Genomic DNA, 16,928 nt, shown 5'->3' on the forward strand with positions numbered 1-16,928 from the left:
CTGTTGGAATGGAGGGAATGCAAATGGATATTACTGTATGAAAAATTCAACAGTGTTATAATTGAGTTGTTAAGTTAATTGACTTTTTCAACTTTACTTTATTTAAAACCATGTATTTAATTTGATCAATAAATAATATACTTAACATTATAATGCATGATACAAGTTATTTTGAAATTGTATATTGTCATTTAAAATGTAAAATTAGATAGAAAATAAATAGAAACAAATTAAAATAAAATATTTTCAGTACTAATTGACTTTAAAATAATGCAAATTACATTTAATAAACATGATAGAACAAATTATTAAAATGCAATGTAAATACTTGTAATAATATATAAACAAATACTTATATAAAACTATATATAAATCATTTAAGACATTTTTATTTAAAATAACGCAGTAATTAGGCATGGTTAGAACGTTAGAAAAAACAACACTGTAGACAACGTGTTGGCCATCACTTATATTTGACTTACATTACACATACAGTGGCATCATCTATAAATATTATTTTACAGCAAAAATAAATAATACTTCCAGCATAAAAAAGTCACAATAATACATTTGTGTACAGTAAAAACAAAAAACTGAAATAAAATAATGTAGCTATCTAGTGTGTCCAAAGAGTCATACTTTAAAAACACCAACAGCTGAAAAAAGAATAATCAGGCGAACAAATGTTAAAACTCCAAACACTAATTATAATACGTGTTGTCTCCTGTAATACAAAGCTGACATGTGGGCTGTTTTTCTTGAAATGTACACAACTTCTTAGCATACAGTATGTACGTGGGTTAGTCCTAACCTGTTTAAAACATTAAAAACACCAATTCAATTTTTCTCATGATGTGGCTCTTGCTAGAAAAGGTTAGGACACCCCTGATGTAACCTGTTCATCTCAAAGAGTTCATTATTGAACACACAGTATTTATAACATTTAACAGCTACAGTCGTTTCCTTTCTACAAGCGCAACAAAGGTTACGTCACATCAAGTCAGTGAAAACGGCACATCAGTGATTCCCAGCCACATTTAAAACATTCATAAAAGACGTTGGCATATTTTTTTATATCACGCTAACAAAGAGAAAAGCTGTACAGGAAGTTGTGTTGCAGCTGAGACGACATGTGTTTAAACGAGGAACAGTGACTTGTGCAAACAAGAGTTATGAATTTAAATATCACATGCCATGAATAAATAGTGTTCAATTGAAGCTACACACATGTTCACTGTATTATTATTTTCTTCCATGATAATAGTCCATGTGTGAACTGTGTGCACAATATCACCCAGCCTTGCGTTGGACTGAACTGAATGAAACATAACGATGTCAAAAGTGGTAATTGTACACGATGTGCGTTGTAACTGTGTGATACCTGTTTGCCCGCAGCATTCTTAAAGTTGTGTGTCTGTGAAGGTGGCGTGCTCCTTCTTAACACAGCTCAGTGCCTTGATGGCATCCGCAAAGTCTTCCTCCACGTACTGAAAGAACAACAACATTACTATCTAGCTGGTAGGGTTGTCCCGATACCAATACTTTGGTACCGGTACCAAAATGTATATCGACACTTTAATACTTTTCAAAATAAAGGGAACTACAAAAAAAATGTCAATATTGGCTTTATTTTAATAGAAGATCTTACAATACATTAAACATATGTTTCCTATTGCACTCAAAGAATCATTTTAGAAGGTGAACATAGAAATTAAAAGGCATTAAACACATTGGGCTTTGCTTATTGCACTCAAAGAACAATTTACAATTTTCCATATTACATATAGTCTGCCATAATCAAGGATTAGTTTAGAATAGAAGAAAACGCTTTATTGACATTATATTAAATGCGTCACAATGTATGGTTGCCCCTCCTGGCCTGTGCTTTAAGAAAAATACAATTATTAGTAGATACTAAAAACAAAACTATGGATAAATGTAGACAGATAAGCCCTGTAGCAAATAAAACCAATTGTTAAAGATAAAACACAAATTGTAGTTACAAAATTCAGTCATTTCACTTGCATTAGTTGTTGCTAGTTGGGCGATCATAACTCCGTTAATATTTGGCATCAAGCCAAGCAGCTGTGTGCTCGTCTACATATCTACATGTTATGTATCTACATGTGCACAGCAGGGGAGCTGGTTAACTTATGAGAGTAGCGTAAGTGCGTTTGCGAGAATGACATCGTGTTGGCTGAGTGACGTCAGTGAGTGAGTGGGCGAGTAAAGAGAGAGAGAGGTAGCGTGTGCACTGCGCAGTAGAGGGATGACAGGTCTGGTTGTGTCCTGCAAAACTAATAATAAAGCAACCTGATTGTCACGAATGGTTGGTCTCGTCAGTCTGACCCAAAAGTGAAGGGTGTTACCCCCGACAAAAACATGGGCCCTGGAGGGAACGTCTGCCCTGTGCTCCTCGACTAAGGTCTGCACCGGACCTGAACAGCTGGAAAGGTGTAACAATTACATTATTACCTGTCACTATTTAAACTCCTTATGCAGATCTGAATGCTTATTTAAATGTTTACCTAAGTTTGAAGCAAAGGTGGTAATACTAACTGCCATGTTTGGCGAAGCGTGTTTTAAAGCAGCACGGCGCTTCCCTATTTAAAGTGTAACCTTTAATGTTAGTTTTGAAGCCCAAATAACTCCATATTGCGCTTCACGCACTCTTTTTTAATCAGTAGAAATTTCGTTTTTTTTTGCATTTCTTCCTCTCCAAGATGTTATTACTTGTGTGCACTTTGTGTGTGCGTTTTGACACACAACATCATGCGCCTCTGTGTAGTCACCGCCACACAGCAGCATAAACGGTACCGGTATTTTTCAAAGGTGGTATAGTACCGTTTTCAACTGATTAGTACCGCGATACTTTGTTAGTACCGGTATACCGTACAACCCTGCTAGCTGTCTATCTACAGTACGTCTTACCAGTCCGGGGTTGTCCCAGCAGCCTTCGTCCACCATCAGAGCCTTCCTGTCAATGAGCTGACTGAGGCTGTGCTGCAAGGGATGATGGGAATAGGCCTGCGTCAGGTCACTTTGGCTGGGCACCCTCAGGACAGACATGGGGCTAAATGCAGAGCCGCTGCCCACAATCTTGGTGTCGGAAAGGCCCTAAAATGCACATTTGACTTTAGATTTTGTTGTTACAACAATGATTTTTGAATGTAACAGTTGTAATAAAATGTAAAAGCAAATGTATGACCAACCACAGCAACAACCATCTAATGGGATCTGATACTTTATATTTGTATGCTGTATCTACAGTCATGTCTAATTCATAAAACTACTGCTGACCTTCTGAAGTGTACGTTAATGTAGGGTTTATGCATGTATACATCTATATGGTGTCTTGAGGAATCACTAATCAAACCACATCTATAGCAGCCACCATTGAGATGATTGCATTTCCATGTCTTTTTTGCAGAGGGCGCGCATAACTGTACACGTACTGTATGTGCTTCTGTAAGCTACGTCTTCTAAACCTGACCTGCAGCACATAAGGGTGAAGTATGCCTAAACATGCACACCTACAGCGTTACTTGTGCTTAGAAGTGTCCTGATATAACTTTTTCACTTTTTTATACAATACAATTGGAGCCTTGGATACTGGCCGATATTAACCCAATATGATATGAGCACAAATCAAAGCACATCATTGTTTATATTATAATGTGGAATATTAGAAATTAATTAAACATTACAAATACAGCTCTTAAAATGTTTTATTAAAATCAAGTGAAATTTCTCAGGTCAATAGAGCAGATTTATGCTTTTGAAGTGGATTGTTAATTTGTTTTTGGCGACACCTTGTGGTCACAATAATTCATTAAATCAAGCTCATGGCGCTGTAAATTGAATTATGCGGACACGTTTGTTACTTGACACGTTCTAATACGCTTCTGCCTTGGAGACTTTGTATCTGCAAGTAATATGCAACTATATTTGATACTTGTTTATACTGACAATTGTGGTGTATTGTTCAATTTAGGATTTTTTTTGGGCGTATGTCTATAGCTTGTGTGATATTGTGTTTAGCCGTAGTGTACAGTAGCTGATAGTGCTTAGTAGAGATGAGTTTGCTAGGTATTAAAATTCCATCCATCCATCCATTTTCTACCGCTTTTTCCCTTCGGGGTCGCGGGGGGCGCTGGAGCCTATCTCAGCTACAATCGGGCGGAAGGCGGGGTACACCCTGGACAAGTCGCCACCTCATTAGCTGAGATTTTTGAATGAAAGGAAGTGCTGTTCTAAATGTGTCCACTGGATGTCGCAATAGCAAATCTTCGTATCCCTGCTGCAAGAGCACAGATCTATATCCGTGTTTGGACACTACGTACTTACGCTGCTTATTAGTGATAGTATACAAAATGTGGATTGTTACATTCATGCCTTGATTGTAATAGACGTTGTTGGTAATGTAACCTGTGACATTTCTCAGCCCCCCCAAAAAATGCTTTTGATAATCTGCACATTGTGCTTTGTATTTATGTGTGGGGACACATTTTCTGGGTGCACATATGCTAAAATGATACGTATCACCTAATTCTAATTTCAGAGGTGATTATTTAAATGAGCCCACATGCACAAGTTTTGTTGTAGATGATGCTACATATGTACATAATACACTACATTAGTACATCATTTGAGGAAAATGAGTAAATTACATTCTGTAATTTTATTTTTACATTATTATTCATTTCATCTTCTAAATGATTAAACCTTAACACCAATGGGAGCAATTTAAAACTCTGCCAGACTCAATTCCACCTATTTCTCTGATGAACATTTTCACATAATTTATGCAGTAAGTATACATAACGACAAATGAAGATAGAATACTATTAACCGCAACATGTAAGTGTAAAAAAAACATTTTGGTGTGTACATGTTTAAAATGTGCTTGGTCTATTTTTAAACAAAGAAAACATCCTCAAGTTCTCTTCATTAGTAAGTTATTATGCCACTTAATAGATTAAGTGGCATAATAGATAAATAGAATAGATTTTCCTCCATGTGGCCCCTGAGTTAAAATTTTTGACATCCCTGGCCAAAAGCCTACCAGGTTTACCTTTTGTAACTGACTAAATCACAAAAATACAGGGAAATATCAACTATGTCTGCTTATTGGAGGATATTAACTAGCTGTCCAGCTGTGCAGATGTATACACTGCTTGTATCGGAGTTTACATCAATGACTTTTGATGCAAGCCTATATCATCCAATACTTTTTATTTGTATTTTTTTTGCTGATATTGGATCAGTACACCCCTAGTTGTTTCATTATTTTTCTGACAGATACAATGTTATTGTTCTGTCCTCTATAAAAAGATTATTACCATTGTTGTGAATACAACTGCTGGTTGTATTCACCACAAACCATCTATTATTACGTTTTTCAAATGTTACATGCTGATGTGTACAAACCTTGAAGTCAGCTCTTTATCAGTATGGGCTGTATTTCCCTGGTCTCACACAAAGCATGCACACACACAATTACAGCAAACATGCTGAGTGCACAGTACCTCAGTGTACACAGTGTAGCTTTTAAGCGTTACGTTGTTGATCTCAACACAGTCTGCTACTGTGTCAAACTGCAGGGAGTGGGAAACAACGACAACATTTATAAGAGGGGGGGCATGAAAGTGGGAGGAGTCTTACTGTGAGACGATCGCGATGAAGCACAGAGCCGGAATGATGTTTAGAACACAAGTCAGGACAAGGCCTCTGAGAGAGACACACAAGGAGAAGAAGACACAGAAGGAGTCACATGAAGCAGAGAGGAGAAAGCTGGAGAATGATATGGATACATTAAATGAATACACATGAATGAGTAGTAGTGGAGAGTGAGGAAAGATGCAAATATGTAAAAAAATGCTGCTGTCTAATGTTTGTGTAAATGCAATTACTGATTTTGCACCATTATGTAATTCCTCTGTAAATACACTAATAAAATTAACATAAATAACTCTGTTTTTATTTGAATTAATGTTAAATATCCATCCATCCATCCATTTACTACCGCTTGCCCCTTTTGGGGTCACGGGGGGTGCTGGAGCCTATTTCAGCTGCATTCGGGTGGAAGGCGGGGTACACCCTGGACAAGCCGCCACCTCATCACAGGGCCTAATGTTAAGTATATAGTTAAATAATATACAGCATTTCTGAATTCAACCATGGAATACAATCAATAAGTAGATATATAGGTAATGCATTTCCTCCCATTATCTTCCTTGGAGGAATTTCTTTAAGTCCCTCTCGAGCAGGGGTCACAAACGCGGTGCCCGCGGGCACCAGGTCGCCCGTAAGGACCAGATGAGTAGACCGCTGGCCTGTTCTAAAAATAGCTCAAATAGCAGCACTTACCAGTGAGCTGCCTCTATTTTTTAAATTGTATTTATTTACTAGCAAGCTTGTCTCGCTTTGCTCAACATTTTTAATTCTAAGAGAGACAAAACTCAAATAGAATTTGAAAATTCAAGAAAATATTTTAAAGACTTGGTCTTCACTAACTGACAAAGAAACAGATTTGGTGTCCAGTTCAAAGTGTGACATGATTTATTTAAAAATTTGAGAGTTGACTTTTGTATTTTACATGAGTTATTATTTGTACAAACATGGTGCAAAGTAATTCATGATTTGTTAAAAAATGTTAGTGGCTAGCTAGTTAAAATGGGATATTGTGATTTCACAAGACTGTCTTAGAAGTGATCATTTGAAAATGTTCAATTTGAAAAATGTGCACTTAGAGAAAATATAAAAATAAAGTGTTGCATATTGATATTTATCTGTTTCTATATATATTTATTGTGAGAAATCATTAAGATGATCAGTGTTTCCACAAAGATAAATATCATTAATTATTAATAATAACATAGAGTTAAAGGTAAATTGATCAAATTGGCTATTTCTGGCAATTTATTTAAGTGTGTATCAAATTGGTAGCCCTTCGCATTAATCAGTACCCAAGAAATAGCTCTTGGTTTCAAAAAGGTTGGTGACCCCTGCTATAGAGGTTGCCGAACACTCCAAAGAAAAAATATTCAAATAAAAAAAAATACTAATAATTTAAATATATTATTGATATAGTATATCTAAATATATAAAATATTTTAAAAAATGTATTCGATTTAAATACATTATTACATGTAATTTATAAAATGTAATGAGCCTTCTAAGATTGTTTTCCTACATTTAAATATTGATTTAAAAAGTTTTGTTTTTTTTAAATAGATTTTCAGTTTTCTAAGTCCAAACATGTACGGTATAGTTCGCACAGTGTATGTCTCTCCTCCAGTCTTCCTGCTCTTCTGAAGCATGACCAGCGGAGGGCGCTCTCTGGCTGATGGATTCTTCCTCAGAGCTCTGGAAACCATGAATAAGAAACCGCACCATCGGGTTGTTCTACTTAGTAGAACAGATATTATGGACAATACTTTCATACTGTTCACTAGATTGAGCTATCAGGAGGCCATAACAATACCTTTGCAGCAGGAGGCCCAACAAGATGGCCAACAAGAAGAGACCCAGCAGCACCAAGAGCAGAATGAACCACAGCTCAGAGTAGATTGGGGCGGCTGACATGCTCACCCCATCTTTGCTCGTCTCGTCTGCATCGGTAGAATCTGTAGATACAAAATCACAAGTATTATACATGGTCAAGCCACTTTTTCTGTCCGTGCATCTTGATTGATTGATTGAGACTTTTATTAGTAGGTTGCACAGTGAAGTACATATTCCGTACAATTGACCACTAAATGGTAACACCCGAATAAGTTTTTCAACTTGTTTAAGTCGGGGTCCACTTAAATTGATTCATGATACAGATATATACTATCATATATACTATCATCATAATACAGTCATCACACAAGATAATCACATTGAATTATTTACATTATTTACAATCAGGGGTGTGGAGGGGGGGGGGAGGATATGGACATCAAGTAGTGGACATAGAGAGAGAGAGAGAGAGATCAGAAGGCATAAGAAAAAGAAAAAGTATCTGCATTTGATTGTTTACATTTGATTATTAGCAATCCGGGGAGGGTGTTAGTTTAGGGTTGTAGCTGCCTGGAGGTGAACTTTTATTGCGGTTTTGAAGGAGGATAGAGATGCCCTTTCTTTTATAACTGTTGGGAGCGCATTCCACATTGATGTGGCATAGAAAGAGAATGAGTTAAGACCTTTGTTAGTTCGGAATCTGGGTTTAACGTGGTTAGTGGAGCACCCCCTGGTGTTGTGGTTATGGCGGTCATTTACGTTAAGGAAGTAGTTTGACATGTACTTCGGTATCAGGGAGGTGTAGCAGATTTTATAGACTAGGCTCAGTGCAAGTTGTTTAACTCTGTCCTCCACCTTAAGCCAGCCCACTTTAGAGAAGTGGGTAGGAGTGAGGTGGGATCTGGGGTGGAGGTCTAGAAGTAACCTGACTAGCTTGTTCTGAGATGTTTGGAGTTTAGATTTGAGGGTTTTGGAGGTGCTAGGGTACCAGGAGGTGCATGCGTAATCGAAAAAGGGTTGAACGAGAGTTCCCGCCAGAATCCTCAAGGTGCTTTTGTTGACCAGAGAGGAAATTCTGTAGAGAAATCTCGTTCGTTGGTTAACCTTTTTGATTACCTTGGTTGCCATTTTATCACAGGAAAGGTTAGCCTCTAGAATGGAACCTAGGTAGGTGACCTCATCTTTCCTGGTGATGACAATGTCACCTACTTTTATGGTGAAGTCATTGACTTTCTTAAGTTTGATGTGGGACCCAAACAGGATGGATTCTGTTTTACCCAAGTGTATGGATAGCTTGTTGTCAGCGAGCCAGGTGCAAGTTCTACAGAGCTCAGCACTGAGGATTTTCTCCACCTGTGACTTGTCCTTGCCGGATACCAGCAAGGCAGAGTCATCCGCAAACAAAAACAATTCACAGTCGCATGCCGATGACATGTCGTTTATGTATATTAGGAACAGTAAAGGTCCCAATATACTGCCTTAGGGGACTCCACAGCTCACCGAGAGGGGGCGGGGGGACACGGTGCCGTTCACCTCTACCACCTGCTCCCTCCCCTCCAAGTAAGATTGCATCCAGCTCCATGAGGTTTTGTTAAATCCGATTGCTCTGAGCTTATCCAACAGTATAGCGTGGTTAACGGTGTCAAAGGCCTTCTGAAGGTCCAGCATGACCATGCCGCAGTATTTGCCCGCGTCCACCTCATGTTTGACGTGGTCGGTCAGATAGAGAAGGCATGTGTCAGTGGAGTGGTTAGTTCTGAAGCCGGATTGGAATTTGTACATGAGTTTATTAGTGGCAAGGTAACTATCAACCTGTTCATAAACTATTTTCTCCATTACTTTCGAAATGGAGCTGAGAATAGAAACAGGTCGGTAGTTGCCAGGTTCCAATTTCTTCCTTTTTTAAAGAGGGGAGTTACTCTTGCTATCTTAAAATCTTTTGGTACTTGGCCTTGTGTAATTGATAGGTTTATTATGTGCGTGATGATCGGGGCAATGATGGAGGCAGAGTCCCTGAGGTATCTGGAGGGAATATTATCAAGGCCGGTGGCCTTGTTAGGGTGGAGCGCGCTCAATTTTTTAAACACCTCATCAGCTGTGACCATTTCTAATTTGAAATCATCGTTGGATACTCCTAGCTTTCTGTAGAAGGCTTTAATGTGTTCTACACCAAAGCGACCAGAGTGGTGGGACAGCTTGTTGACAAGAGTTGCGGCTATGCTGGTGAAAAAGATGTTAAGTCTGCAATCCACCTGGAATTCAATACCAAACACAATACGTGAACGCCCGACCTCGACCTCTTTCACCGAACATCTCAAAGCTAGGCTATTGGAAGAACAACACTGCTGCCACACTAATGCCTAAACGTGTATATTTGTTTAATAATACCTAACTGTTGAAGTACCTTTTACTCATTTTACATTTTAAGACTAATTGTTCTACTTGTCAATGATGCTTTATGTAAACATCAACCTGCCGAAGGGACTAAAGATGGAAATTAGCCATTGGTTATAATCTTGCATATTTACATGTGTATGGCCATTAATATGTATTGTCTCTATTCTAAATAAATAAACAATAAACTCTAGATATAGAAGATCAGGTGGCAGTAAGGGCTCTAGTCCAACCACTAAATAATTAAGATGTTCCACTATACTTTTGTTCATACTGTAGATGTGTTTGTGAAGGTAAAAAATGTTGCTTAGACCTGCAGCAGGGCTGTATCTGACTGTAGGAGTGGTGGCACTGCCGCTGTCTGTGGTACATGTCACCTGAAATGACAGCGCTGAAGAAGACAGAGGGAGAAACACATTTGACAATATTGGCAAAAAGGAACAAGAGAGGAGAGAAAACAGTGACATGATGTCATACTCGGCACACTTCAAGCAGAAATGTGTTTATGATGAAATTAAAAGAACTGATCTAAAGTGTGTATCTCAGTGAAGATCATTATGAGTGCGCACACTCACCTTTCTGTGACGTGCGTAAAACATGAAGATAGCTGTAGAAGCCACTGTAGATCCTGAGCTGGCTCTCGGTAACAGTGTACTCCTTCAAGTAGCCGTTTAGGGAGAAGGACTCGGTCCAGTCCAGCCATACGACCGTCAGGTTGCTGCCCACAGTCAGGGGTGAGACATACTGTGGAGCTGCGAGGAAAGACATGCATTTAGTTACACAAGCAGCGGATGTGAATGAAAGTAGCAAAGTGAGAAGATGCAGGGATGTGACTGACCTTCAGTGAGAGTGACAACAGCGGTCCAATTGGAGGCGGTGCTGCCCATGTTGTTGAAGCAGGCCACTCTCAGCTCATAGCTGGAATAAGGCTGGAGACCTACAAAGTTGTGTTTTTCACTTTAAACATACTATGCACAAGGTGCAACTCTGTGTGTTACAAACTTGTATTTTCAAATATATGTTTGTATTGATGGTCAAAATACACAATATTAGGTACATCTTCAATTTTGCCTTAAAAAGATTGTAATACTCATTTTTGTTAAAGTGAACCTGCAATGATTTTCCTCTTTCCTGATTTATACATGTTACATTGTTGTGTTTTTGTGTTCAATAATGTCAAAGCATCAAATCATAAGGTTCATGCATTTGGATGTGAGCCTGTAAGCAGTTTTGAAACTGCCATGTTTTGCTGCCTTTTTTTTAACAGCGGGCCAGATGTACTTATGTGGGCATTCTAGTATATTCTCCTGGCCAGCATGCTCTTGGCTTCGAGCTGGAGCTTCATGTCAGGGGCGGCATGGCGTAGTGGGTAGAGCGGCCTTGCCAGAAACCTGAGGGTTGCAGGTTCGCTCCCCGCCTCTTACCATCCAAAAAAAAAAAAATCGCTGCCGTTGTGTCCTTGGGCAGGACACTTCACCCTTGCCCCCGGTGCCGCTCACACCGGAGAATGAATGATGAATGAATGAGTTGTAAAAATGAATGATGGGTTCTCACTTCTCTGTGAAGCGCTTTGAGTGTCTAGAAAAGCGCTATATAAATCTAATCCATTATTATTATTATTATTATTATGTGTCATGCCTTCTCCTCTCATGCCTTCCTGCCTGCTCTGATGTTTACAAAAGAAACAACTTATGTGTTTATTTGTCCACAAAATTGTACATGGGACTGTTTTGATAATATGAACCAATGCAAAGTTGGATTGACCGCGAAACTATTGCTGTAAGACGGCGCCACTTCAACAAAAAAAGGCTGTGTTGGTGCCGTAGCTCAATTTATCAGTGTCATAACTGTTTAATTTGTGTAAAAAAGGTTGTCTATGTAACAATAGTATACTAAAAAGGGAGTTAATGTACATTTTTAAATCAAGCTGTTAGGTTTACCACATAAATAGACATGGATAAAGTACTGTATTACTGTATGGGCACAATAACTGATGTTCAACATGCAGTGGGATATGGGTGACCTTGTCTGAAAAACCCCCCCATAGCGACTATGTTTGTCTTCAAGATATGTATTTCAATAGTGTACAAGGGCGGGTGTGGATGGGTTCATTTGTATATAAAAGACAGCCCCCCAAAACAACAGTTTGCAGGCTAAGGGGATTAAAAATGTGACCGTGGAACAAAATATACACCAAATCCTATACATATTTTTGGACCACAAGGAATTGTATTAAATGTGAATTAGAATCACCATATGTCCCATTTAATGTGGTTTTAATACACACTGCACTGGATCATACAGAGCGATAATATTTTGCACCATCAAAGTAGCCAAAATATTAGAAGTATGTCGCAAGGCAGTACAGCACAGCAAACTAGAACCACAATAATAAGGATTACATTAATACCTTACTGACATTTTCTATAACAATGTAGAACTGCACAGACAGGACCCTACCAATATTTTGCCTCTCTTGTGGAGCAATTTACCTGGGGGGAAAAATCCTCTTACTAAGGCTGAAATACTATTACAACACATCATACTGAGAGTAAATGTGCACTATACCTGAGCATTGTTGTCTTTATACAGTTCTTACATTGGATCTTAATAGAAGGGTACCTAATAAAGCATCCAGTGAGTGTAACCAACTATAAACTACTCAGCAGTGATACATTTAAAATATTTTTCTGTCGGGTAATTCTAAATGTATTGCGTAGGAACAAATTTAAAGGAACCTGTAACATTGTAGCTCCGCCTCTTGCCAAAGAATCTCATTTCTGCTGGTCCAGTAACACAAGGGTGGGCCACAGGCTGGGTGGGCTGCGGGCAGGCTGTTCTGAGATGTAGCTCACAGCTGGATACAGGTGAGGTGGGGGGAAAAAAGAGATAGTGAGATGACATCATTGATGAAAGTTGAGTGCAGCCGATTTAACTTGGTTTTAAATGTGCATGTTTACGTTTTTTCCCCCTCACCTCTCAATGATTCCATTGGGCTCCAGAGGCTCCATCCACGCCAGCTGGGCAGAGCGGGAAGTGAGCGTGATGAGACGAGGAGGCGACTGGCGTGCTGGGGGCGCAGCCAGGGTGCGTAACACAACCGGTGGCCCTCGGCTACAACACTGTGATACAAGTACAGTAAATGGTGCATGAAATCAATGGTATTATTACCAAAATTTGTAGAGCATATCTATAAGATGTTAATGCTGTGTTATATCCATATACAATATACATACAATACTTTATCTGGAGAATCTGGATAAAAAACAATGCATAATTACAGTTATTAACACCCATGCCCTGTCTATTTTTTTAGTTTGCATAATATTTCCTGGTTCCTGAAGGATGTCAAATAGATGTAATAAAACAAAAATTTTTAATTCATTATTTTTTAAAATAAAAAAGCATTGTATATTATGTATAACTCACTGATTGTTCCATATCTAACATACTGTATTGAAGTGTGGGGTAGTGCCTGTGAAACATTTTTAAATACAATCTTCCTCCTGCAGAAAATAACTGGAAATGCATACAGGGACCCCACAAACCCAATATTCAAACAGTTAACCCTATTAAAATTTCATGAACTGGTAGAGTATAATATCTTAAAAATCATATACAAAGCACATAAAAGAATTCTACCAAAAACATACAAAACAGATTTGTAAAAAGAGAAAGTAATTGTAATTTGAAAGGAACTGAGATCTTAATAAAATATTTAGATTTAGAACAGTCACAATGGAAATAAGTAGTTCAGTCAGAGGTGTTTATGGAGCAAACTTGATAGTGTAATAAAACAATAACAATAAATCTCTTTCTGTATTCAAAAAACATGTAAAAATCCTGATGATGAAAAGATATGACTGAGTAAAATTATTTCTTCATTATTGGTTTAGTTGTTGTAAATGGTTATACTTGTATAGCGCTTTTCTACCTTTTTTTTAAGGAACTCAAAGTGCTTTGACACTATTTCCACATTCATCCATTCACACACTGAACACACGGGAGCTGCCATGCAAGGCGCTAACCAGGACCTATCAGGAGCAAGGGTGAAGTGTCTTGCTCAAGGACACAACGGACGTTGACTACATACTTGCCAACCTTGAGACCTCCAAATTCGGGAGATTTGGGTGGGTGGCGGGGTTAAGGGGGGAGGAGTATATTTATAGATAGAATTCACTGAAATTCAAGTATTTCATATATATATATATATATATATATATATATATATATATATATATATATATATATATATATATATATATATATATATATATATAAAATAAATACTTGACTTTCAGTGAATTCTAGCCATATATATATATATATATATATATATATATATATATATATATATATATATATATATATATATATGTATTTTATTATATATATATATATACATATAAAATAAATACTTGAATTTCAGTGTCCATTTATACACACATAACACTCCTATCTACTCATTGTTGTATTTGAAAGTGCAATGCCAGTAGCACAGCCTTTGAAGGAGCGTAGGTATGGGCAGTGTAATAATCTGGGTTGGAGTCAATAACCAGGCGAGGTGATGAAGTTACGTCTCTTTACTTCATACTTCAGAACCGACTCCCACACTTGCCGTCAGGGTGCACAATACAACGTAAACCGTTGGCCAACCAAAAAGTAACCACAGAACACTATACCGTATAGCAGGGGTGGGCAATTAATTTTTTACCGGGGGCCGCATGAGCAACCCGAGCACTGCTGGAGGGCCACATCGACAACATTTCAATTAAATTTTGCTCAATATTATTTTTGATATATACCGTAAGATAAATAATAATAATAATAATAATAATAATAATTAATAATAATAGTAATACTTCAACATAGTGTGTGTAACAGCATTCCATGACTAATATAAATAAATTAACATTAATAATAAATGACAGTAAAATAAGCACACGTATGTCTGAGGAGTCATAGTGTAACTTTGTGTGGTGTTTGAGTTGTCCGACTTTTTGTGTAGCCATAAACGCAGCAGTGGTTTAGTGCTATGCGTGTTGGTGACAGATGACAAGTTGGTTTTGGCCTGGTTTGTACGGCAGAAAATGACTAGTTTTTCGAGATAGAATTGTTTTACTCATGTTTTTGGTGTGGTTATGTCCGAATATAAACAGTTTTGCTCAATAAAGTGATCGATATAATTCCTGTCCTCGAAGCATCTCGATAGACGTTACAATAATTGAACGGTGTTCAATTGAACGGTGTTGACGAACACCGTTAGGGCCGCTTGTTGTCACTGTCACTCAAAGTTGCATTGCAAAATTACATAGAATAAATATGTTTATTTTGTTTAGAATTCAGATGGGATTTGATTTGCTGCGCGCAGCAGACGCTTGAGCAGTGCGCAATTGCGCAGGCACACACCTTCGAGGGAACGTTGCTTTGCAGTCCATGTCTTGTTGGAAACACGCCATTCTTCATCAACTTTTCTCTTTTTAGCGTCTCGGGTGTAAACCGTGCATCACTTGTCGCTGCATGTGCACCTTCACTCGCAGGTTACACACGGACACACGCCCATAAATAATACTTTTCAAAATAAAAGCAGCACAGTTGTATTGCGCGCACGATATAGATGTTTTTTCAACTTTATTTTGTAATTAATGATTGCAGCTGTTCACATTCACTCACAATCACCCACACGCATACGTCCACACGGAAGTAATACAAATAACGATTTTCAAAACAAAAGCAGCACCGTTGTATTGCACACTCGACATAGATACTTTTTAAAATTTATTTTGTAATTTATAATTGGCCTCACGCGGGCCGGACAGGGACGCACAAAGGGCCGGATGCGGCCCGCGGGCCGCAGAATGCCCACGTCTGCCGTATAGTGTTCTGTGGTTACTTTTTGGTTGGCCAAGCGGACGTGACGACAGGCTGTCCTCACTCATGTCCGCACGGACCTGGAGGGGGCGTGCCTTATGTCCGGCTGGAAATCAGGAGAAATTCGGGAGAATGGTTGTCCCGGGAGATTTTTGGGAGAGGCACTGAAATTCGGGAGTCTCCCGGAAAATTCGGGAGGGTTGGCAAGTATGCGTGACTAGGATGGTAGAGGTGGGGATTGAACCAGGAACCTTCTGGTTGCTGGCACAGCCACTCTCCCAACAGCGCCACGCCGTCCCAATGAAAATTGTGAAATGAAAATATGGCTTTGTAGTCACCAACATTAAAATTCAATTGTTTTATTTGTGAAAATAGAAAACAGATCTGTTTTTAACTTAGTATTGCTCCTTTTCATTCATAATTTACTTAATGTTATGTTGATTGTTTTATTTTTATTCTTATTCCTTTGTTTGATTTTTATGAATGAAATAAATACATGAACTGAACTGATGTTTTGTCTTCATGAAGGTGGGCTGTTTAATAAGTGATATTCAAGTTTTAAGTGATCATACAAAACAACATATGTAAAGGTGGCCTAAGACTTTTGCACAGTACTGTTTATGACAATAACAGTAAGTTCATTTGTTAACTTACTCAACTCTTCTTTACTTGACATACTGAGTATTCTTAATAAACACATATATGGGGGGTTGGGGGGGTCACGACATCTGCGGTCCCCTCCAAGGTTTCTCATTGTCATCCCATTGGGTTGAGTTTTTTCTTGCCCTGATGTGGGATCTGAGTCGAGGATGTCGTTGTGGCTTGTGCAGCCCTTTGAGGCACTCGTGATTTAGGGCTATATAAATAAACTTTGATTGATTGATTGATTGACTTTATATTGATCATGATACACACAGCATATGCTGTCTGGCTCGCTGTGTACAAACAAAACATGAAATGTGGGCTAATACTTTACAGATACTGTAATATGATTGTTCATGTTTTTCAGTCAGTACAGATTGGTGTCTTATCGCATTACAAACTCAAACGCGTTTCGTGTTGACGCAGTTGCTAGCTTATCTCTTTCCATAGATAGCTTTTACGGCTAATATAGTAGCACAGCGATGTGTTACTACGCTAGAAATTAGTTCCTAGGT

At 38.3% G+C, this 16,928-nt stretch overlaps 1 protein-coding gene across 7 annotated transcripts in view; it reads right to left on the reverse strand.

Moving 5' to 3' along the window:
* ush2a (Usher syndrome 2A (autosomal recessive, mild)) overlaps window positions 1-16,928 on the reverse strand; it is a 395,330-nt gene that overhangs the window by 1,091 nt on the left and 377,311 nt on the right. For 2 of the 7 annotated variants that reach the window (XM_062025687.1, XM_062025643.1), the window contains 10 exons: window positions 12,877-13,022; window positions 12,639-12,757; window positions 10,739-10,837; window positions 10,476-10,652; window positions 10,214-10,291; window positions 7,487-7,628; window positions 7,281-7,368; window positions 5,529-5,597; window positions 2,932-3,117; window positions 420-1,487 (listed from right to left, as the gene is read on the reverse strand). In XM_062025687.1, coding sequence (XP_061881671.1) covers window positions 1,401-1,487; window positions 2,932-3,117; window positions 5,529-5,597; window positions 7,281-7,368; window positions 7,487-7,628; window positions 10,214-10,291; window positions 10,476-10,652; window positions 10,739-10,837; window positions 12,639-12,757; window positions 12,877-13,022 — 1,191 coding nt within the window. In that variant the 3' untranslated portion in view covers window positions 420-1,400. Of the gene's footprint in view, window positions 1-419; window positions 1,488-2,931; window positions 3,118-5,528; window positions 5,598-5,664; window positions 5,731-7,280; window positions 7,369-7,486; window positions 7,629-10,213; window positions 10,292-10,475; window positions 10,653-10,738; window positions 10,838-12,638; window positions 12,758-12,876; window positions 13,023-16,928 lie in introns of those variants that run through there. The other 5 variants (XM_062025652.1, XM_062025662.1, XM_062025672.1 and 2 more) reach the window with 5 other exon arrangements.

Source organism: Entelurus aequoreus, linkage group LG02 (assembly GCF_033978785.1).
Source record: "Entelurus aequoreus isolate RoL-2023_Sb linkage group LG02, RoL_Eaeq_v1.1, whole genome shotgun sequence".
NCBI lineage: Eukaryota > Metazoa > Chordata > Actinopteri > Syngnathiformes > Syngnathidae > Entelurus > Entelurus aequoreus.